General features: G+C 43.8%; 1 protein-coding gene across 1 annotated transcript in view; it reads right to left on the bottom strand.

The window, feature by feature from the left end:
• SYNJ2 (synaptojanin 2) overlaps nucleotides 1-22,783 on the bottom strand; it is a 67,467-nt gene that overhangs the window by 36,328 nt on the left and 8,356 nt on the right. The window contains exons 2-5 of the mRNA XM_069954598.1: nucleotides 16,792-16,878; nucleotides 10,913-11,186; nucleotides 6,909-7,134; nucleotides 3,187-3,270 (exon numbers count right to left, since the gene is read on the bottom strand). Coding sequence (XP_069810699.1) covers nucleotides 3,187-3,270; nucleotides 6,909-7,134; nucleotides 10,913-11,186; nucleotides 16,792-16,878 — 671 coding nt within the window. The remainder of the gene's footprint in view (nucleotides 1-3,186; nucleotides 3,271-6,908; nucleotides 7,135-10,912; nucleotides 11,187-16,791; nucleotides 16,879-22,783) is intronic.

Below are 22,783 nucleotides of genomic sequence, written 5' to 3'. Positions count from 1 at the left end.
TGATCGTGTCATCGGCTGATCGTTCATTTAGGGTCAGACCTAAAATCATCGTTCCCCCACCGCACATCGCTACAGTTGAATAGCGGTGCGCGGCAGGCGACCGACGATTTGAGAAGCAGCAGCAGCATCATACATTACCTGTCCAGGCTTCTTCTCTGCGCTGTCTTCATCCCCGGGCCCCGCGCGCTTTATCTTCAGAATGGCCGGTCAGCTGTCGGAGCGCTCAGCTAATCACAAGCCGGGACCGCCGCGGCCTGTGATTGGCTGAGTGGCCTGTCAGCTGACCGGCCATTCTGAAGATAGAGCGCGCGGGACCCGGGGATGAAGACAGCGCGGAGAAGAAGACCTGCAGGTAATGTATGATGCTGCAAGGACATTGGTAACGATGTCCCTGCTGCCCTCGCTCAACGATCATCGGGCCGTGGAATAGGCCCAGTAAACTAGCGGCGATCTAGCAGATCGCCGCTCGTTTACATCGTTGATCGGACCCTCCTCGGCCCGTGGAATAGGACCCTAAGGGTGCGTTCACACATACAGGATCCGCAGCAGATTTGATGACCCAGATTTGCTTTGTTTAACCTGCGGATCCTGTACGTGTGAACGCACCCTTAAAGGGTTCTCCAGCACTACAAAAACATGGCCGCTTTCTTCCAGAGGCAGCACTGCTTTTGTCTCCAGGTCAGGTGCGGTTTGCAATTAAGCGCCATTCACTTTAAAGGAACGGAGTTATGGTGTGTTTACACAGGCAGATTTATCTGACAGATTTTTGAAGCAAAAGCCAGGAACAGACCATAAACAGGGAACGGGTCATAAAGGAAAGACTGAGATTTCTCCTCTTTTCAAATCCATTCCTGGTTTTGGCCTCCAAAATCTGTCAGATAAATCTCTCTGTGTAAACGCACCTTTAGGGTCCATTTACAAAGAGAGATCATCTGACAGATTATCTGCCAAAGATTCGAAGCCAAAGCCAGGAATACATCTGAAAAGAGGAGAAATCTCAGGCTTTCCTTTATGACCTGATCTCTGTTTATAGTCCATTCCTGGCTTTGGCTTCAAATCTTCTGCAGATAATCTTTCTGTGTAAATGGACCCCTACAAAACCTGCACCCAAACTGGAGACAAGAGTGGTGCTGTCTCTGGAAGAAAGCGGCCATGTTTTTGTAGCGCTGGATAACTTCTTTAACTCAGAACAGCGACAAAACACCTGCTATAACAAGTGGAATACTATGCGGAGAACAACCACGCGAGCTGCTATCCGGGAAGCCACGCATATTAATAAAGATAACTGCTGTATGTCTGAAGATTAGTCCTGTCTATCCTCCTGGTATTGTACAGACATGCAAAAAAGAAAGTGGTTTGGCAAGGGGAACTGTTTAATATTCAGTAGCAATGTATCTAGGTTAGCAGGGAGAAGCTTAGAGTTCTCTGTTCAACCTGAAAATCAATTGAATTTCACGCGTTCTTGGGATGGGCGGAGACCAGACCACTCCCTGCTATCAATCACATATCCTGTATGCACCTTGTTACATAGAAAGCAATGAGATACACCAGAGATGGCAAACTCAGGCCCTCCAGCTGTTGCAAAACTACAATTCCTATCATGCCTGGACAGCCAAAGCTAAAGCTTTGGCTGTCCAGGCATGATGGGAATTGTAGTTTTTTAACAGCTGGAGGACCTGAGTTTAATATACCCCCCTGGCAATCTCCGTATCGGTCCACGACTCCTTTGTTTCCATTCTAATGGAGCCGTTGGAAAGAGCCAAGTGCTGCACTCCGCTCGCTCCGGCGGCTCCACAGGAATGAATAGAGCCGCAGGTCACGTCATACCCAAGTATCTAAAACAAAGGAGCCGTGGACCGATACAGAAATTGCCAGGGGTATAGAGGTCTGATCCCCCACAATGTCTTAGGGCCCTATTCCACTGGACGATTATCGTTCGCATAATCATTAACGATCTCAAACGACCGCTATTGACCTGAAAACGTTCACTCATTGCCATGGAACGATAATCGTTACTTATGATCGTATTTGCGATCGTTTTTTCTTTGCTATTTCTTCGCTATTGCGTTTGTATCTACTGCGAACGACGTCTTATTCAATACAAACGATTTGCGAACGAGCAACGATAAAAATAGGTCCAGGTCTTATAAAGCGATCAACGATTTCTCGTTCGGTCGTTAATCGTTAACTGCATTTCAACCAAACGATTATCGTTTAGATTCGAACGATTTAACGATAATCTGAACGATAATCGTCCGGTGGAATAGGGCCCTTACTTGTCTTCTATTCTGTGGATAAGAGGACAAGTCATTGTCTGACTGTGTAGCTGTGTACTATAAAGGGGGTTCTCGGTAACAAGAACAGCAGTAAGACCCTATTCCACCAGACGATTATCGTTCAGATTATCGTTAAATCGTTCGAATCTCAATGATAATCGTTTGTTTGAATAGCAGTTAACGATTAACGACCGAATGAGAAATCGTTGATCGCTTTATAAGGGCCCTATTCCACTGGACGATTATCGTTCGCATAATCGTTAACGATTAAAGATCTCAAACGACCGCTATTGCGAAAGACCTGAAAACGTTCACTCATTTCCATGGAACGATAATCGTTACTTATGATTGTATTTGCGATCGTTTTTCTTCGCTATTGCGTTCGTATCTACTGCGAACGACCAAATGACGTCTTATTCAATGCAAACGATACGAAACGATAAAAATAGGTCCGGGTCTTATAAAGCGATCAACAATTTCTCGTTCGGTCGTTAATCATTAACTGCATTTCAACCGAACGATTATAGTTTAGATTCGAACGATAATCGTCTTGTAGAATAGGGCCCTAAGACCTGGCCCTTTTTTTATCGTTGCTCGTTCGCAAAACGTTCGCATTGAATAAGACGTCGTTTGCAGTAGATATGAAGGAAATAGCGAAGAAATAGTGAAGAAGAAACGATCGCAAATACGATCATAAGTAACGATTATCGTTCCATGGAAATGAGTGAACGTTTTCAGGTATTTCGCAATAGCGGTCTTTTAAAATTGTTAACGATTATGCGAACAATAATCGTCCGGTGGAATAGGGCCCTAAGATCACCACTACGAAGGGTTAATGTAACAAAACAGCGCAGGTTTATATTAGAAAAAAAAATGGTAAACTTGAATTTCCCTTTAATTAACCCTTTACCTGCAGTCCTGGTTGTTCCCAGAATAATGGGACGGATCCTCGGATTTGAACAAAGGAGGAAACATCATCATCCACATAGATGGTCTGTAAAGGGATAAAAGACACGATCACATGTACCGCTCATTTTATATAGCTCATAAGGTGTCCGTTCTCTATGAAAACACAAGAAACTCTGCAATGTTACCAACTCCCTGACTAACAAATGTATGGAAGAATTTTCTCACACACACACACACACTTTTTTTTCCTGGAAAGCACTTTGAGATGACAATTTTAGGCTATGTTCACACACTGTACTATTTTCAATAGAAATGGCCGTTTTCCAGTAAAACAGCGGCTGTTCTTTTCATACTGCAATGATATGCATTGAAGTCAATGCAACAATGGCCATTGTTTTCTCACATTGTATTGAACAACGGCTGTTCTTTTAAAAAAATAGTACGTTGTGTGAACATAGCCTAATTGTCCTTTTTTTGGCCTCTTCTGTCAGAGTAAGGCTAGGTTCACACTGCGTTTTCAGCATCCGTTTAACTGATCAGTTTTTTGCAAAAAATCGATGCATTTGTGTGCATCCGTTTTTGATCCGTTTTTCCATTGTCTTCCATTATAAAAAAAAAAACCTGATCAAAACGGATGCGTTTCTTTTGACGCACAATAAAGTACTATTGACACTACTTTTTTGACCGTTAAAAAAAACCGGATTCGTTAAACGGATTGTAAAAACGCAGTGTGAACCCACTCTAATGCTGGTATTCATGGTGGAATCTGAACAGACAGGGAACCAATAGCTGAATCCTGCTGGAAGACATAGCTTTCCACTGCACTATAATAAAATTTCGTGCCCTGCATTTCCTATTATCTTTTTCTATTCACGTCAACCACTCTACATGCTGTACAATCTAAAGCAAAACATTAAAGGGAATCTGTCCCTAGGTTTCTGCTGGCTTACATGAGGGCGGCATAAACTAGTGATAGAAATGATGTACAGATCGGTGTATTACTTATATTATTCTGTTCAGCCGTTCTCCTAATAGGGTGGGTTCACCCTATGGAATCCACGCAGATAAATTCTGGCAGATTCCATAGCTTGTACCTGTTCGTGGCAGTGCACATATCCGCCCGTGCCATGGACACCATTCTATTGCCGGGCCGATTCCACATTCCACCGAAAGAATTGACACGGATTCCGTAGTGTGAACGCACCCGTAGGCAGGAGAATAGGATTCTTGGCGCAGCCCCCCTGCCCCCGCCTTTTAGTACTTCGCTTAGGGTCCAATTCCAAGGGTCGAGCAATGATGTAAACGAGCGGCGATCTGCTAGATCGCCGCTCATTTACTGGGCCTATTCCACAGCCCGATGATCGTTGAGCGAGGGCTGCAGGGACATAGTTACCGATGTCCTTGCAGCATCATACATTACCTTTCAGGGCTTCTCCTCCGCTCTGTCTCAGCTGACAGGTCACTCAGCCAATCACAGGCCGCGGCGGTCCCGGCCTGTGATTGGCTAACACTCGGAACGATTCAGCCGATTATCGTTCCTGTGGAATAGGCCCTTACTTCCTTGCCAAAAATTGGGACTTTTTCATTTAAGACCCCCCCCCCCCACACACACACACTTGTTGAGAGCGGTGTAAAGCACAATTTAAAAAAAAAAAGGTCTGGCGCACACATTTGTCTCCCTCTTTGTTCTTTGGGAGATATTTCAAGATGAAATGCATCCAAAAAATCTTAGTTTTATTTCCCAAAATAACATCCAAAGGAGGAGTCTTTTCTACTGAATTCAGAGAGATCACCTCTGGGGCACGTCAGCTTCCAAGGAAAAATGCTATTTTATAGCTGTGCAAATGGTCATCAGCAAGGACAAAGGAGTCATCTGTCTGTGTCTGCAGCTCTGTACCTGGGGCCGACCTGACAGAATCCCTTTAAAGGGGTACTCTGATGAAAATCTCTCTTTCAAAATCAACTGGTTTCAGAAAGTTATATAGATTTGTAATTTACTTCTATTTAAAAATCTCCAGTCTTCCAGTACTTATCAGCTGCTGAATGTCCTGCAGGAAGTGGTGTATTCTCTCCAGTCTGACACAGTGCTCTCTGCTGCCACCTCTGTCCATTTTAGAAACAGTCTAGAGCAGTAGCAAATCCCCATAGAAAACCTCTCCTGCTCTGGACAGAGGTGGCAGTAGAGAGCACTATGTCTGACTGGAAAGAATACACCTGCAGGACATACAGCAGCTGGTAAGTACTGGAAGAATGGCGATTTTTAAATAGAAGTAAATTAAAATTCTATAACTTTCTGAAACCAGTTGATTCTCGTCAGTGTAACCCTAAATAAATATATATATATATATATATATATATATATATATATATATATATATATGGCTCATACAGCCTTTTACATATAGTGGTCCAGCGAGGAGAATAAAAGGGTACCCCACTCTACCCTCCGTGTACCCTCCCTATGAAGCTGGAAGCAACTACGAACAAAAGGCTGGACAATAGGACATAAAGCGATGAAACTAGGACAGTCTGCACGTGTATCAATATAATACTGTGCCTCACTACTGAATCTATTCTGCTATAACTCCATTCTTATTCATTCCCATCCCAGAAGATTGATGTTTGTATTGTCCACATACTTGGCAGTAGGGAAAGCCCCAATGTCACCGCCTCCTATTACTCGTAAATACTAGCTTCGGTTTTTTTTGCAAACAGATGGGTTTACATAAGAGACTTATTAAGGGGTACCAGTCTCTTATATTTCATATATCATACAGACATATTAAAAGTTTTGAGTGTCCAGAAGCTCTCCTCCAGAAGGAAGAGAACTTGCTCCCTATTGCCACCTACTGGCGGTTGCATCTCTGCAGTGTAATGTCCATGTTCTAGGAGCCTTGAAACGTGACTGGGGATTAAAAGGGGTAGTCCAACAACAAAATTACTTTCAAAATCAACTGGTGCCAGATATTTGTAATTTATTTCTATAAAAAAAATTAAAAAAGTCTTTTAGTACTTATCAGCTACTGTATGTCCTGCAGGAAGTTGTGTATTCTTTCCAGTCTGGAGAACAGGAGAGGATATGCTACTGCTCTGGACAGTTCATGACATGGACAGAGGTGGCAGTAGAGAGCATTGTGTCAGACTGGGAAGAAACCACCACTTCCTGCAAGACATACAGCAGATGATAAGTACAGGAAGACTATTTTTTCCTAAAATAAGCTTTAGGGTAGAAACACACATACTGTATCTGCAGCGGATCCCTTCACTGTCAGTTTTAATGTGATTCCGTATGTAAATGCCGACCCCTCAACCCCCGCCGGCCAGACCATACTTTACCTGGTCCACGCTCCGGCCGCATCTAGGGATCCCGGAGGTCCTGCTCAGCCAATAATATTATTATTACATTATTATCATTGTTTATTTATTTTTTTATTATACAGTTTTTTTATTTTTAATAAAAAATCTCATCAATAATATTGATATTACAATCTGCTAATCCTAAAAGACAGCCAGCGGCTCTAAACAGACCCATCCAGGTAACAGCGCTAAAACACCTGTCATATTCTACGTATGAAATACAATATTGTACTGTAGGAGGAACTGAGGGAATATTGTCCCATCCTTGGAGGAGGAAGGGTAAGTGTTTATGTCTGGAAGGAAAAGTAATAATGTGCTGTCACTTGGGTTACGTGACGCGTGTAAGCGGATACATTGTTACAATACCTGCTCTGTTTCAACAAAGTTGGAGACGTGTCCGTCGTCATCTACTCCGCGGATGTGGAACCTGGCGCCTGCCCGGACACAGCTGATGCGGGAGATGAGACAGGCCTTGGCTTTCCGATGGGAGGCATAGACAGTGCGGATCTCCACACCTCCACAGATCACCTTCAGGAGCCAATCCGAGCAGCTGACCTGATAGTGTTTCAGAGGCACGTGCAGCAGCCTGTTCCTGTAAGTACAAGTGTGTGTGAGGAAAGAACGGACCGAAAGAAAGAACTATCGGTGAAAGTTTTATTAAAGTATTGTATTGTCCCCCAAAAGTTTTACAAATCCCCAATATACACTTATTACAGGAATTGCACATAAAGTGCTTTTTTCCTGCAATTACTACTGCATCAAGGCTTCACTTCCTGGATAAACATGGTGATGTCACTTCCTGGGTAAACATGGTGATGTCACCATGTTATCCAGGAAGTGACATCACCATGTTTATCCAGGAAGTGACATCACCATGTTTATCCAGGAAGTGACATCACCATGTTTATCCAGGAAGTGACATCACCATGTTATCCAGGAAGTGAAGCCTTGATGCAGTAGTAGGTGCAGGGAGAAAAGCACTTTATAAGCATTTCCAGTAATAAGTGTATATTGGGGATTTGTATAACTTTTGGGGGGGCAATACAATACTTTAACAAAAATTTCCACTGGGCTTCTCCTTTAACACAGACACGTCACAGACTATGTACTATAGAAGTCCTAGGCCTCACTGACACGTCCGTAGCTGTCCGCAATACACGGACCAATTCATAAATAAATAGTGATCTGTGCTGCAGATCTGTACTAGGACCCGCCAGTACTTCCTGTGGCATGGATCACGGCCCCATGGAAACAAGGCCATTCAAACCCATTTAAAAGAATGGGGCCATATACTCCGGCAAGAGATTTTTTTCTTTCAAATCAACTAGTGTCAGAAAGTTATATAGATATGTAATTTACTTCTATTTCAAAATCTCCAGTCTTCCAGTACTTGTCAGCTGCTGTATGTTCTACAGGACATGGCGTATCCTTTCCAGTCTGACACTGGAAACTGTCCAGAGCAGTAGCAAACCTTCAGAGAAAACCTCTCCTGCTCTGGACAGTTCCTGACATGGACAGAGGTGGCAGCAGAGAGCACTGTGTCAGACTGAAAGGAATACACAACTTGCTTCAGGACATACAGTAACTGATAAGTATGGGAAGACTGGAGATTTTGAAATATAAGTAAATTACAAAATCGATACAACTTTCTAAAACCAGTTAATCTGAAAGAAAATTTTTTTGCCGGAGTACCCCTTTAAGGACCTAAGAATGTGCCCTGTGACCAGAAATCACCATGTTGTACAGCTGTGATAACACACTGCCACCACCGCACACAGCACCACCCCTGTCCTAAGGTTGTGTGTGGTATTACAACTCGGCTCTATTTATTTTAATGGAACTGAGCTCCAACATACACAAACTGAGGACAAGAACCAGATTCGTGTTTTTTTTTTGTTTTTGTTTTTTTAAAACCCTTTAAGAAACCTAAAAAAAAAAATAAAGTCTCTTATTTGATTGAAACAACTTGCTAAAAATAATAAAAAGAAGTTTCCACAAAGTAATCCATTCCTTTTCCTGATACTGCACAGTAACACGAGTGAAACCGAATAGGAAGCAGCTCTGTGATCAGCCATTAATGAGTAACCTCCCGCTATCCTGTTACTTACACCTGGTCAGACATCCCGCCGGCCGCTTCCTTCCTGGGTTTCCCTTTATCCTGCTGGCGGTATTATATGCGGCCTCCACATTCAATATTTATTGGCACTTTCTATAGCTGCTCTGGACAGATAGCGCACATGTAGGTGTCCTGCTTACTCCGAGGCCATGCATCAGGAAACACATTCATCTCTGTACAATAATGGGGACTAACATAACATGGCAGCAACGGTATAAAAGATAAAAGTCGTCTAAATAACATCCCACGCTCCGCTACAGTCAACAACATATAATCATGGAATACCTTCTATTTTCTATAGGTTATTCTGATGACTTAAAGGGGAACGCCAGCGATTTATTTTTCTTGAAAATGAACTGGTGGCAGAAAGTTATACAGGTTTGTAATTTACTTCGATTTAAATAGCTCAAGTTTTCCAGTACTTTTCAGCTGCTGTATGCCCTGAAGGAAGTGGTGTATTCTTTCCAGTGCTCTTTGCTGCCACCTCTGTCCAGAGCAGGAGAGGTTTTCTATGGGGATTCTCTCCTGCTCTGGACAGTTCCTGACATGGACAGAGGTGGCAGCAGAGATCACTGTGTCAGACTGGAAAGAATACACCACTTCCTGCAGGACATACAGCAGCTGATAAGTACTGCAAGACTGAAGGATTTTTTTTTAATAGAAATAATTTACAAATCTGTATAACTTTCCAACAACTATTTTTTTCTGCGCTTCTGTTTTTATTTTTTGGTCTATAAGGCTGAGTAAGGGGTCATTTTTATACCATAATCTGTACATTCTATTGGTAGCATGCCTACATATATACGACTTTTTGATCTCTATTTATTATAATGCGAGATATGGAATACCATAATATAATAGTTCGGGTGATTCTGCATGTTGCGATAGCAAATGTGTATTTATTTAAAAAGTGGGAAAAGGCGGGTGATTTAAACCTTCTACTATTTTTTATTAATGGAAAAACACTTTTTTAAAGTAATCTGAAGTCCTCCTGGGGGACTTCTATAATAACAGCACTGACCTCTCACAGAGCCAGCCACTAGACCGCCATGAATGGGGATTTATAGGCATTTAAATGCAGCTGCCAGTTTAACAGCTGCATTTAAGTGTCTAATTAGATTTATTAAGAGTTTCCTTTTGTACTCAAAAAGCTGTTTTGCAGCCCCCCCCTCCTTATCTGATTATCTACATTACAGAGGAGCATAGTCAAGACGGGTTCTGCTGTGTCCCATTATAACCTATGGAAGGGGGAGCGGCAGAGAGGGATGAGTCAGCAAGAGGAGGACAGAGCCAGCCCCTGCAGACGCCAGCCATATCACCCGCTCGCCTGATGAGCAGGCAGGAGGTGTGGCCTCCCCCAGTCCCTGACTTATGAGTTTTGCCTGTAAAAACAGATTTTTGAGTACAGAAGTAAACTCTTTTGTACAGAGTTTCTTAAAGCAGTCACAGCCCGCACAGCTCTGGGAGTCGGCTCGTGACATCACCATGTTATCCAGGAAGTGACATCACCATGTTATCCAGGAAGTGACATCACCATGTTATCCAGGAAGTGACATCACCATGTTATCCATGAAGTGAAGCCTTGATGCAGTAGTAAGTGCAGGGAAAAAAGCACTTCATAAGCATTTCCCGTAATAAGTGTATATTGTCGATTTGTATAACTTTTGGGGGGCAATACAATACTTTAATAAAAATTTTCGCTGGACTTCAAAACCCCTTTTTTTATTTTACACAAACTAACATTATGGCGCAGACCCTCGGTCGGACCAGATGGACCGCTCCGCGATAGTATCGCATCCCCCACTAGACAACCAGGTATGGGGGAAAAGCAGCATTTCAATGGCTAATTAGCAGGCAACGCGATCGGACCATGCCTACTAAGTGCTGCGGTCCCGGGCTGCATATAGCAGCCGGGATTGTGGCGGTTGAGAGCAGGTTCGCCACATTGACCCCCTCTGAACTCCCATATCGGCTCCAGGGTGTACGCCCTGGGTCATCTAGTAATTAAGAGTCAAAATGTAAACGAACCATTAAAAAAAATACTGATAATTTTGCAATAAGTTTCTGCCTATCTGTTCAGTTAATATGGACGGATCCGTTCATGAATGAGACAAACGCAGGTGTGACCCCAGCCTGAGAAAGTATAACATACAGAACTGCTCAACGTGTCTTATGTAACAAATGACCGATAAATAACCACATTATGCCCGCCATCATTTACAGTGTTACAGGCCATACACACATACACACTCACCAGAAGAACCAGTTTCCGGGCTCATAACCTCGCTTTTCCGCCTGATCTTGGGCTCGGACAGTGAGGTCAAAGTGTGATCCTGCATTTGGCCAAGAGAAATAAAACATCCCTGAATTGAGAATCTTCCTGAGCGCGGTGACCCGCTCCTCCTCTTTGGCCTCTTCTTGTAGCGGACAGAACTCAGTCGAGGTGATTTTGTAAACTTCAGCATCTAAAATCCTTCCGACGGAGGCGCAATTGCTTACCAAGACGAGGAAGTTCAAGCGAGAATTCCCTGGATGAACAACAAATGCAAGAAGGATTAAAGAGGAATCAAATATCAGGGATCACAATGAGCATCATTTCACTGGTGTAATACGCTGCATGGTACTCCCACATATCATAATATAAATATATATATATATATAATATATATATATATATATATATATATATATATATATATATATATATATATATATATATATATATATACATATACACACACATACACTAGAAAATGTACCCGGCGCTGCCCGGGTATAAAGTGTCAGTGTGTTAATCAGATTTGTTCTAAGGTGCCCAGGAGGCCAAGCTAAAAGTATTGTTTCATCTGAGTTAATCAGTGGAATTAGTGTATACCTGTAGTGCATAGTTGGAGGGGTTCTGTATACCCACAATGTATAGTTTTTAGGGGTGTTGCATATCTGTAGTGCATAGTTGGGAAGGCTGTATACCTATAGTGTATAGTTGGGGGGGTCCTGTATACCTGTAGTGTGTATTTGGGGGGGCTGTATACCTGTAGTGTATAGTTGAGGGAGGTCCTGTATACCTGCAGTGTACAGTTGGTGAAAGTCCTGTATACCTGTACTGTATAGTTCGGGGGTCCTGTATACCTGCAGTATATAGTTGGTGCTGTATACCTGTAATGTATAGTTGGTGGAGGTCTTGTATACCTGTAGTTTATAGTTTGAGGGTCCTGGATACCTGTAGTGTATAATTGGATGAGGTCTTGTATACCTGTAGTATATAGTTCGGGGGTCCTGTATACCTGTAGTAAATAGTTTGAGGGTCCTGTAAAACTATAGTATAGAGTTGGTGGAGGTCCTGTATACCTGTAGTGTATAGTTTGGGGTCCTATATACCTGTAGTATATAGCTGGTGGAGTTCCTGTATACCTGTAGTATATTTGGGGTCCTGTATACTTGTAGTATAGAGTTGGTGAAGGTGCTGTATACCTGTATTATAGAGTTGATGTAGGTCCTGTATACCTGTAGTGTATAGTTTTGAGGTCCTATATACCTGTAGTCTATAGTTTGGGGTCCTATATACCTGTAGTATATAGTTGGTGGAGTTCCTGTATACCTGTAGTGTATAGTTTTGGGGTCCTGTATACCTGTAGTGTATAGTTTGGGGTCCTGTATACCTGTAGTATATAGTTGGTGGAGGTCCTGTATACCTGAAGTATATAGTTGGTGGAGGTGCTGTATACCTGTAGTATATAGTTTTGGGGTCCTGTATACCTGTAGTGTAAAGATTGGGGTCCTGTATACCTGTAGTATATAGTTTTGTGGAGGTCCCATGCACCTGTAGTGTATAGTTTTGGGGTCCTGTATACCTGTAGTGTCCTGTATACCTGCAGGGTTGTATTTACCTGTATGGCAGTGTTATTCAGTCACAGTGTGTCGGTATTGGTCATGTCTGGTGTGGCGGTGTTATCCAGTCACGGTATGGTGGTATTGGTCAGGTCTGGTATAGCGGTGTTATCCAGTCACAGTATGGCGGTATTGGTCAGGTCTGGTATGGAGGTGTTATCCAGTCACAGTATGGCGGTATTGGTAAGGTCTGGTATGGAGGTGTTATCCAGTCACAGTATGGCGGTATTGGTCAGGTCTGGTATGACAGTGTTATCCAGCACAGTATGGCGGTATTGGTCAGGTCTGGTGTGGCAGTGTCACCCAGTCACAGTTTGGTATACCTGTTGTGCCCTGTATATACATGTACTGTATAGATGGAGTAGGGGGTCCTGTATACATATACTGTATAGATGGAGTAGGGGGTCCTGTATATACATGTACTGTATAGATGGAGTAGGGGGTCCTGTATATACATGTACTGTATAGATGGAGTAGGGGGTCCTGTATATACATGGACTGTATAGATGGAGTAGGGGGTCCTGTATATACATGGACTGTATAGATGGAGTAGGGGGTCCTGTATATACATGGACTGTATAGATGGAGTAGGGGGTCCTGTATATACATGTACTGCATAGATGGAGTAGGGGGCCCTGTATATACATGTACTGTATGGATGGAGTAGGGGGTCCTGTATATACATGTACTGTATAGATGGAGTAGGGGGTCCTGTATACATGTACTGTATAGATGGAGTATGGGGTCCTGTATACATGTACTGTATAGATGGAGTAGGGGGTCTACCAGTTATTACTGTGGATGTTGTGAGGCAGCTTTCCTAGCAACCATTGCTCCCTGTGAAAATGAAAGCAGTAATCCTATTGGTTGCTAAGGCTCCAACTGCCGTGTCTGCTGCAGCTAATTATATCACCTGTGTTTGCAGTGAGGAGATTTTCCCATTCATCTCTATGGGGCGCCTCTCTTTCCCCTCCCCCTCCCCTCCTGTACATCTGGCGGGGACGGGACCTTCGTAATAACCTTCCCGGGTATCTGTGTGCCAAATTTGGGGTCAAACGGTTCAGGCGTTTGGAAGTCTATAGAGGACAGACAGACAGAAGGACAGACAGACAGACTTGATTTTTATGATATAGATATATATGGAGATTTATCAAACATGGTGTATAGTAGAACTGGCTGAGTTGCCCCTAGCAACCAATCAGATTCCACCTTTCATTTTCCAAAGAGTCTGTGAGGAATGAAAGCTGGAATCTGATTGGTTGCGAGGGGCAACTGGGCCAGTTTCACTTTACACCACGTTTGATAAATCTCCCCCTTAGATCGTATTTTCCAGCGTATAAGACAACTTTTTAACCCCGAAAAATCTTCTCACAAGTCTGGGGGTCGTCTTATAAGCCGGGTATGGTCGCTGCACACAGTGGGGGAGCTTAAAGGGGTAGTGCGGTTCTAAACATTTATTCACTAGATAACACACTTTACAAAGTTATACAACTTTGTAATGTGTGTTATTGTGTTATTTAAGTGAATGGTCCCCTTCCCCATGTCCCTGTCCCCCCCCCCCCGTCCCCCTGGAAGTATGGTGTATTATACTCACCGAATTACTGTTGACCCCGGCCATCTTGATACAATGATGTAATCTTCAGGAGCATCATCAGCTGCTCAGCCGCGATTGGCTGAGCATAGTTATGCTCAGCCAATCGCAGCTGAGCAGGTGATGATGCGCCGGAGGGGGGCCGGCATGAGGGACGGCTGGAGCGGTTCGGCCGGCCTCCTGAAGGTTAAGTCATTGTTTCAAGATGGCGGCCGGGGTCAACAGTAAATTGGTAAGTATAATGCACCACACTTCTGGGGGTAACGGGGAACACGGGAAAGGGGGCCATTCACTTAAATAACACACATTACAAAGTTGTATAACTTTGTAAAGTGTGTTTATTTAGTGAATAAATGTGTAGCACCGCACTACACCTTTAAAAACGGCCGCATGGAAGTAGTGTATTCTTCCCAGTCTGACACAGTGCTCTCTGCTGCCCTCTCTGTCCATGACAGGAACTGTTCAGATCAGGAGAGGTTTTCTATGGGGATTTGCTGCTGCTCTGGACAGTTCCTGACACGGACAGAGGTGGCAGCAGAGAGCACTGTGTCAGACTGGAAAGAAAACACCACTTCCTGCAGGACATACAGCAGCTGATAAGTACTGGAAGATTTCTAAATAGAATTAAATTACAAATCTATAGAACTGAAATAAATTTCACCGGAGTATTCCTTTACACATAGTGGAAAAAAAGGCAATTTAATAATTACTATTTTTGCAAATGTTACCCTGAGTAAACTCTAAATCTAGCTATTTACTTAGGTCATGCTTCTTGTAATGGTCCCCAAGGCCAAAATAGTTTTTTGTTTTTTTTTCACACATCACCTGCGCAAATACTTTCATATGGAACAGCAAACCAGAAAAACCTGTTTAACGCAGGAAGGAAAAAAAAAAATAGTAAAAAAATTTAGCTACGATTTGCTGTGTGTCACTGGAGTGCAGATGGTCTAGAGATCTACTAGATTGCACCACGTCCATCTGATTCCTGCAGGAGAAACAAGGAGGCCGGAGGAGAATTCAGAGGATGATGGGAATTTCAGTTTTGCGATAGCTGGAGGGCCGAAGGTTCCCTATCCCTGGTTTAAAGCCTGGCATACACCATCACTCCCCAGCTACGAAGAGAATGAATACACCACTTCCTGCAGGACATACAGCAGCTGATAAGTACTGGAAGACTGGAGATTTTTTTAATAGAAGTAAATTATAAATCTCTGGCACCAGTTGATTTGAAAGAAATTGACACAGAGAGACACTCTATACCCGGGCACTGACTGATACTTTTTCTAGTGTAAAATACAAATAAAATCATCATGATTAATATAAAGTATAAAAGTGTAAGATGAAAATGTCACTACCACAGCGATCCCCATCAGGGATTACACCACATTATCGCAGTGAGGAAGTGGTTTCGCCAAACAATACAAACCACTGATCAGGCTGCTAAACCGTAATAACTAAAAAAGGCAGCATACAAATATACGGCAGGAGTGGGACATCGATCAGCTGAGGGCGGGGAAAACGCCTGATCCTCGGCTGATAAGGTCTTTTGAGCCTGATGCAAAACAGGGTTTGTGCCGCCGATAACGTTAAACTGACAGCACAGATATGTATATATTGGGGTCTGGGATATCTGTATATCTGTGCTGTCAGTTCTACAAGCAGTGCATACTTACCATTCGTGCTGCTTGTGATCCGGCATCTGTCTCTCCAGTTCTGGCTGGCTGTACCTCTGGGCCACTGCCTCCTCCAGAATGATTGACAGCCAGAGGAGGCGGGGCATGAAGATACAGCCGGAGGACTGGAGAAGCCAGAAGCCAGATCACAAGCAGCATGGTAAGTACGCACTGCTTGTAATCCTGAAACTGACAGCACAGATATATACCAGACAAATATACTGTGCCATAGTACCAATCCTCATACCATTGCTGTACATGGCTCTGTGCCAGTTTCTTCTATACAGGGCATCAAACTTGTTGTTATCTTAACCCAAGTAAAGAATGGTAATGTGCAAAGCCTAAACATCTGCTACACCAAATCCTAAAGGAGTACTTCGGTGAAAGGGGTTTTCTTCTAAATCAACTGGTGTCAGAAAGTTATATAAACTTGCAATTTACTTCTATTTAAAATTCTCAAGTCTTCCAGTACTTATCAGCCACTGTATGTCCTGCAGGAAGTGGTGTATTTTTTCCAGTCTGACACAGTGCTCTCTGCTGCCACCTCTGTCCATGTCAGGAACTGTCCAGAGCAGGAGAGGTTTTCTATGGGGATTTGCTGCTGCTCTGGACAGTTCCTGATATGGACAGAGGTGGCAGCAGAGAGCAGTGTATCAAAGTGGAAAGAATACACCACTTCCTGCAGGGCATACAGCAACTAATAAGTACTGGAAGACTTGAAAATTTTTAATTGAAGTAAATTACAAATCTATATAGGTTTCTGACACCAGTTGATTTGAGTAGCCCTTTAAGACAATTGCCCATGATTTATGTACTTTGTGTACAGGGGATGGCAGCGGCTTTTTCAGGAGTGATGCGCGGTGTAATCACTAGCAATAGTTGTGTATCACAATAACTAATGGGATCTGCATATTGGCGAGGCGTACCAGCGCGTGGAGGCAGCGGTTCCATAGAAAACATATCCAATCTAGAAGCAGTTACCTGACTTGAGCTGGAGCACGCCCAGGCATCCATAGGCCTCCTGCAGCCGCTCATACTGCCCCTTAATGGCTTCTTTTTCATCAGGGGCTTAAAGAAATAAAAGGAGAAGGTTATAATAGCAAAGTATTATTATTAATATCTATTATATGAGTTCTGGTGAGAATGCACTCCGTGACTTCCCTGTGGCTTATATAGCAGCAACATATTCCACAGCGCTGTACAGTTATGGTCATCATAGACATCAGTCCCCATAACACTGGTTAAGGTCATCACATGTCAAGAAAAATTCGGACAGAATTTTGGTAAGCTTGGTAGCCTGGACCACACCAGCAGCGGGGCAACAGCCGACGTTGGCCCAATGACCGTACACACTCCTAATCAGGAGCGCAGAGGAGTCATTGGCTCACGGCCCTGTCAATCACTCGAGGCTGGAGGCAGCATTAATAATTCTTTCTGCCACAAGAGGTCGCTCTCTCTCCCCCAGTGTACGAGCGGCATCAATGATGCGCTCATAGAACCGGAAGGCAGAGAAAGAAGCCGGAGGGGAGTGCTGGCTCCAGCGCTGGTACCTGCCTACCACCTTCCTGGTCCCCGACCGCTTCCTGGGCTGAGAGGGGACTTGGGACGTGATGTTGCAGGCCCGCTCAGCCAGTCAGTGACAGAGGTGGGACACTGCTATAGATGTCCCAAGTACTGTCTGTAGACCAGGAAGCGATCAGGCACCAGCATTGGAGCCAGGGAGGTAAGTACGCTCGTGTCCACCACAAACCTTCTCACCCCAGGCGTTTTGGGGAATAACAAAACAAAACGGAATTCTCCTTTAAAATGTACCCCACACCTACAAAGTCAAAGATGTGAGGGAAGTGAGACCCTCTATAGGTATGGTTTGTCTAGAGAAAAATAACTATGGCAAGAGGCCAGCTCTGGACAGACCCGCTGCCATGTGTATAGGTTTATGCTGCCCTGTTTGTAGTAACAGACCCTGATCCAGCACTTTATTACTTTTTCTCTCTTTTCTTGCAGTGTTTCTTTTCTGCAGGGCGCTGTGGGCCTCGCAGTCATGAATGGCCGTCACCCTCACTGCCGACTGACGGCTTTCTGATCAGTATGAGCGCTGTCGGTGAGTGGCAGGTCAGCACAGGTAACCGGCAGCTCATGAATATTAAAGACTGTGATATTGATTATGATTCCCATCAGTATTGTGACTCCTACCCCCCAGGTTCATACAAGTCTCCCATGGTAGTACCCCAATTCTCCAGTGTATGACTCAGCCTGCTGACTACTCCTCCCACCTGACCCCCTGGTGTTATGCTGCACTAAGACCATTAGCACTGGTGGGCTAGCTGCTACCTATAGCTGTGCAGAGACCTAATACCCTCTAATAGCAGAAGTCCAGCTTGGAAAAGGATAAAGAGTGAAGAGCAAGAGGGCACTCAGGACCACGCCTGGGAGTGTAGGCTTATAGTCACACCAGTACGGGTCCATGTTCACTGCCTGTTACAAGACAGGCGCCCATCACTGAAGGGACTCTGGGACTAGGCTTTGGCTACAGCTGATAAAGTGATAATATAAATACTACTCCAAAAAAATAAAATAAAATTAAGTGACCTAGAGCTGGAAAATGGGTCTCAGTCGCTACTGTATGTTGAACTCAGGATGTACCTGGGGACATGTACCCTTTAAAGGGGTAGTTCACCAATAAGTTTTTTTTCTTTCAAATCAACTGGTGCCAGAAATTTGTAATTTACTTCTAAGAAAAAAATCTCCAGTCTTACAGTACTTATTAGCTGCTGTATGTCCTGCAGGAAGTGGTGTATTCTTCCCAGTCTGACACAGTGCTCTCTGCTGCCACCTCTGTCCATGTCAGGAACTGTCCAGAGCAGCAGCAAATCCCCATAGAAACCTCTCCTGCTCTGGACAGTTCCTGACATGGACAGAGGTGGCAGCAGAGAGCACTGTGTCAGACTGGAAAGAATACACCACTTCCTGCAGGACATACAGCAGCTGATAAGTACTGGAAGACAAGATTTTTTTGTAATAGAAGTAAATTACAAATCTCTGGCACCGGTTGATTGGAAAGAAAAAAAAAAAATTGGTGAACTACTCCTTTAAGTTGGAAATACACTTTAAAGGGGTTATCCAACGCTACAAGAACATGGCCACTCTTCCCCCTACTGTTGTCTCCAGGTCAGGTGCGGTTTGCAATTAAGCTCCATTTACTTCAATGGAACTGAGTTTCAAAACCCCACCCAAACTGGAGACAAGAGTAGGGGGAAAAGTGGCCATGTTTTTGTAGCGCTGGATAACCCCTTTAAGATAGCTGTCAGCAAACTTTATTGACTGTAGATTGACATTCATTCAATTCACTCAAAAAACAAACAAACAAAAAAAAAAAAAAAACACACACACACCTGGCCAAGTGTGTTTGTTCTAATGAAAGGGTCTGCGGCTTATCTCCCATGGGAACAAATGATTGGATATGTTGTAATCCAACGAGGCTGATCCTTCCTCATACATAATGGTGTCCTGATTCTTCACTGAAAGCAGATGTCAGGGGAGGGTCCGGGGACCCCCACACTCATTACATTCCAACGTTTACTGTATGCCACACCGGCACGCAGCTGTAGACGGGCTCAGCATGCAGGCGTCTCACCCTGCTGTAATGTCTATGGACATATGGACAGAGATATATATATATATTATATATATATATATAATTATATATATATATATATATATATATATATATATATATATATATATATATATATATATATACACACACATACTCATATATATACTCATATATATATATATATATATATATATATATATATATATATATATATATATCTTTACTTGCACTTTCTATAGTCTTACATAACATAATTCCCCAATGCTTGTTGCTCTCCTTTAATTGCATGTTCTATGTTCTTCCCCTGTAAGAGGATTATACAGCACAATAGCTTCCAAACAGGATATGAAGTCATTGTGTAACCAGACATGCATTGCCTAATATTCTGCATACTGGAGACTGAACGGGAGCCACAAAGTATCAATGTGTTATACAGGCAATAAAGAAGTCATCCAAGGAATAGTTATACAGTGTAAATAGGAAACTAAATGGATAGAAGAGTTTATATAGTAATACAGGACATAGTATAATAATGACTATATAGGAGAGGTAAATACATAGACATAGTACAGAAGGTTTAATATACACACACACACAGCCAGGACTAAGGGGGGCGTTTATCACGACCGACCCCAAATACCTAAGCTCCGCCCCAGCGCAGTCCACCGGATTTACTAAGAGGCTCTGGAGCAGGTGTAGATTTCTTTAAAGATTTAAAAGGGGAAATCATTTTCTTTCAAATCAACTGGTTTCAGAAAGTTATATAGATTTGTAATTAACTTCTATTTAAAAATCTCCAGTCTTCCAGTACTTATCAGCTGCTGGATGTCGTGCAGGAAGTGGTCTATTCTTTCCAGCAGTGCTCTCTGCTGCCCCCTCTGTCCATGTCAGCAACTGTCCAGATCAGGAGCAAATCCCCATAGAAAACCTTTCCTGCTCTGGACAGTTCCTGACATGGCAGAGAGCACTGTGTCAGACTCAAAAGAATACACCACTTCCTGCAGGACATACAGCAGCTGATAAGTAAAGGAAGACTTGAGATATTTAAATAGAAGTATATACATATCTGAAACCAATTAATTTGAAAGAAAACTAATTTTCGCTGGAGTACCCCTTTAATCCAGTGATTGGCTGAGGTGCCTGTCACTTTAGAGACTGCGGTTCAGGGAAGAAAAAGAGCGCTGCACCTCACACCTACGGCTGATACTTGTACCTCTCGGCTGTATAAAAAAACATCAGAATTCTGTATGTGAATTGATCAAGCCACACTGCCCCATGTACCTCATGCAGGTATCTGATACACATGGGTCACTACACTAAGTCCACACTGTGCCGGTCAGTGACCACCACCCCCGCAGGCGTTCACAGTCAGGGAAGGGAGGCCATGGAACGGCCCTGCAACCCCCATGCCACAGGACCAGACCCAAAATTGCCACACCAAAACCCAGCCAGCACCACCGGCGGAGGAAGCTGCCCCCAAACAGCACAAGTCTGGATAAGGTATTGCACTCACCATAGCTATCAAAGATAGAATGGGACAGACAGGAGGAATTAAAACCATGAGCACTCAGGTGTCTCCTGCTGATTTTAGTCATGTGGGTCTCACCAGGAGGAGTGCAAAACACGGAGAATTCATACACAAAATTCTGATGTGTTTTTTATTTAGCCTAGGGGCACTAGTATCGGCCATAGGTGTGAGGTGCAGCGCTCTTTTTCTTCCCTGAACCGTACTTTACAGACTGCTTCTGCAGAGTCGGCGTCAGCTTAGGTGAGCGGGGAGAAGCTAGAAGGACACAAGGGAGCGTAGAGAGTATATATCTTTATTATGTACAATATACAGCAAGGGCTGCATGGACATCACTAAAGAAATATATATATACACACACACACACACGGCCCTTGCTTCACAATCATCAAGACATGTAAGAGGTGCGCTAAGCAAGTGCTGATGGGTGCTCGCTTACATCAAAAGCAGTTGTTCACAAAAAAATAAATAAATACATTTCTTTTAAATGGCCTAGTGCAAGAGATTTGTAATTTATTTACTAAAAAATCTCAAGTCTTTTTGTACTTATCAGCTGCTGTATGTCCTGCAGAAAGTCGAATATTCTTTCCAGTCTGTAGGCAGGAGAGGTTTTCAGAGGTTTTCTATGGGGATTTGCTGCTGCTCTGGACAGTTCCTGACATGGACAGAGGTGGCAGCAGAGAGCACTGTGTCAGACTGGAAATAATACACCACTTCCTGCAGGACATATAGCAGCTGACAAGTACTGGAAGATTGCAGATTTTTTAATAGAAGTAAATGACTAATTTCTGGCACCAGTTGATTTGAAATAATTTTGGTGAACTATCCCTTTATATGTCGGGCCGTGTAATACAGCCCTTACTGTAATTTCACTCGTCGCTGATACACATCACCTGCTGTGAAGAGAGGTCAGATCTGCCTGTATAAATATTCTAGCTCCCCCCCCTCCAGTCATCGGCCTAAAAACCCAGCAGGTGCTGCCAGTATACGACTTCTGTGTAGTTGTCTTTGCTGACCTCACTCTCCTGGAATGTCAGAGTGAACAGACACTGAATAAGCAGGGAGGTTTATATCAGGGATGGGGAACCACAATTCCCATCATGCCTGGACAGCCAAAGGCTCATCCATGTAGGATATGGGTGTGAATCCACCCTGCAGATCACATACACCATTACGTACCAATGGTCTTTCCTGGGGCAGATAGGAACTTCCAGCAAAACGATGTGAGATGTCGCACGGCTAGAAATGTCCAACATTGGTAGGAAGAGCAAAGACTTTAAAGTACTACCCTGGCCCTATAATTTCCCAGACATGAACCTATATAAAAGCGGAAATCCCACGAACACCAAAATCTGCAGGCGGGGGGTGGGGTGGGTGAGAAAATAAGTAAAAACACCCCCCCCGTCCCCCGTCCTTGTGCCTCTGTTGCGCCGCTCCGGGGTCCAGTTCACCAGCTGTCATTTCCATCTGGTAACAGACTATGTCACGTCCCTGTCTTTTCCAGCAGCAACATCACAGCTCGGCCGAGCGATTGCCCGCTAGGTAAGTCAGTCATTGGTTGAGCGGGCAATCAGTCAGCCGGAGTCGTGATGTTGCAGCTCGCAGATCTGTAGGGCCCCGGCTGCTGTGATGGGACCCGGGAGCGGTGCTACAAGGCATGAGGAGGAGGGGGGGGGGGGGGGGGGGGGGGGGGAGTTTACTTTATTATATTCTCCCCTCTATCCCCCCGCCTGTTGATTGTAGTGTTCATAGGTCTTCTCCTTTAAGCACCTGTGGGACCACCACCCCGTACACCCTCCAGCCGCTGTGGGATGCACTGCAGTCAGTATGTC

This window comes from Dendropsophus ebraccatus, chromosome 15 (assembly GCF_027789765.1).
Source record: "Dendropsophus ebraccatus isolate aDenEbr1 chromosome 15, aDenEbr1.pat, whole genome shotgun sequence".
NCBI classification, from domain to species: domain Eukaryota; kingdom Metazoa; phylum Chordata; class Amphibia; order Anura; family Hylidae; genus Dendropsophus; species Dendropsophus ebraccatus.
Note: the sequence above shows the minus strand (reverse complement) of the source record. Positions and strands in the feature narration are given on the sequence as shown.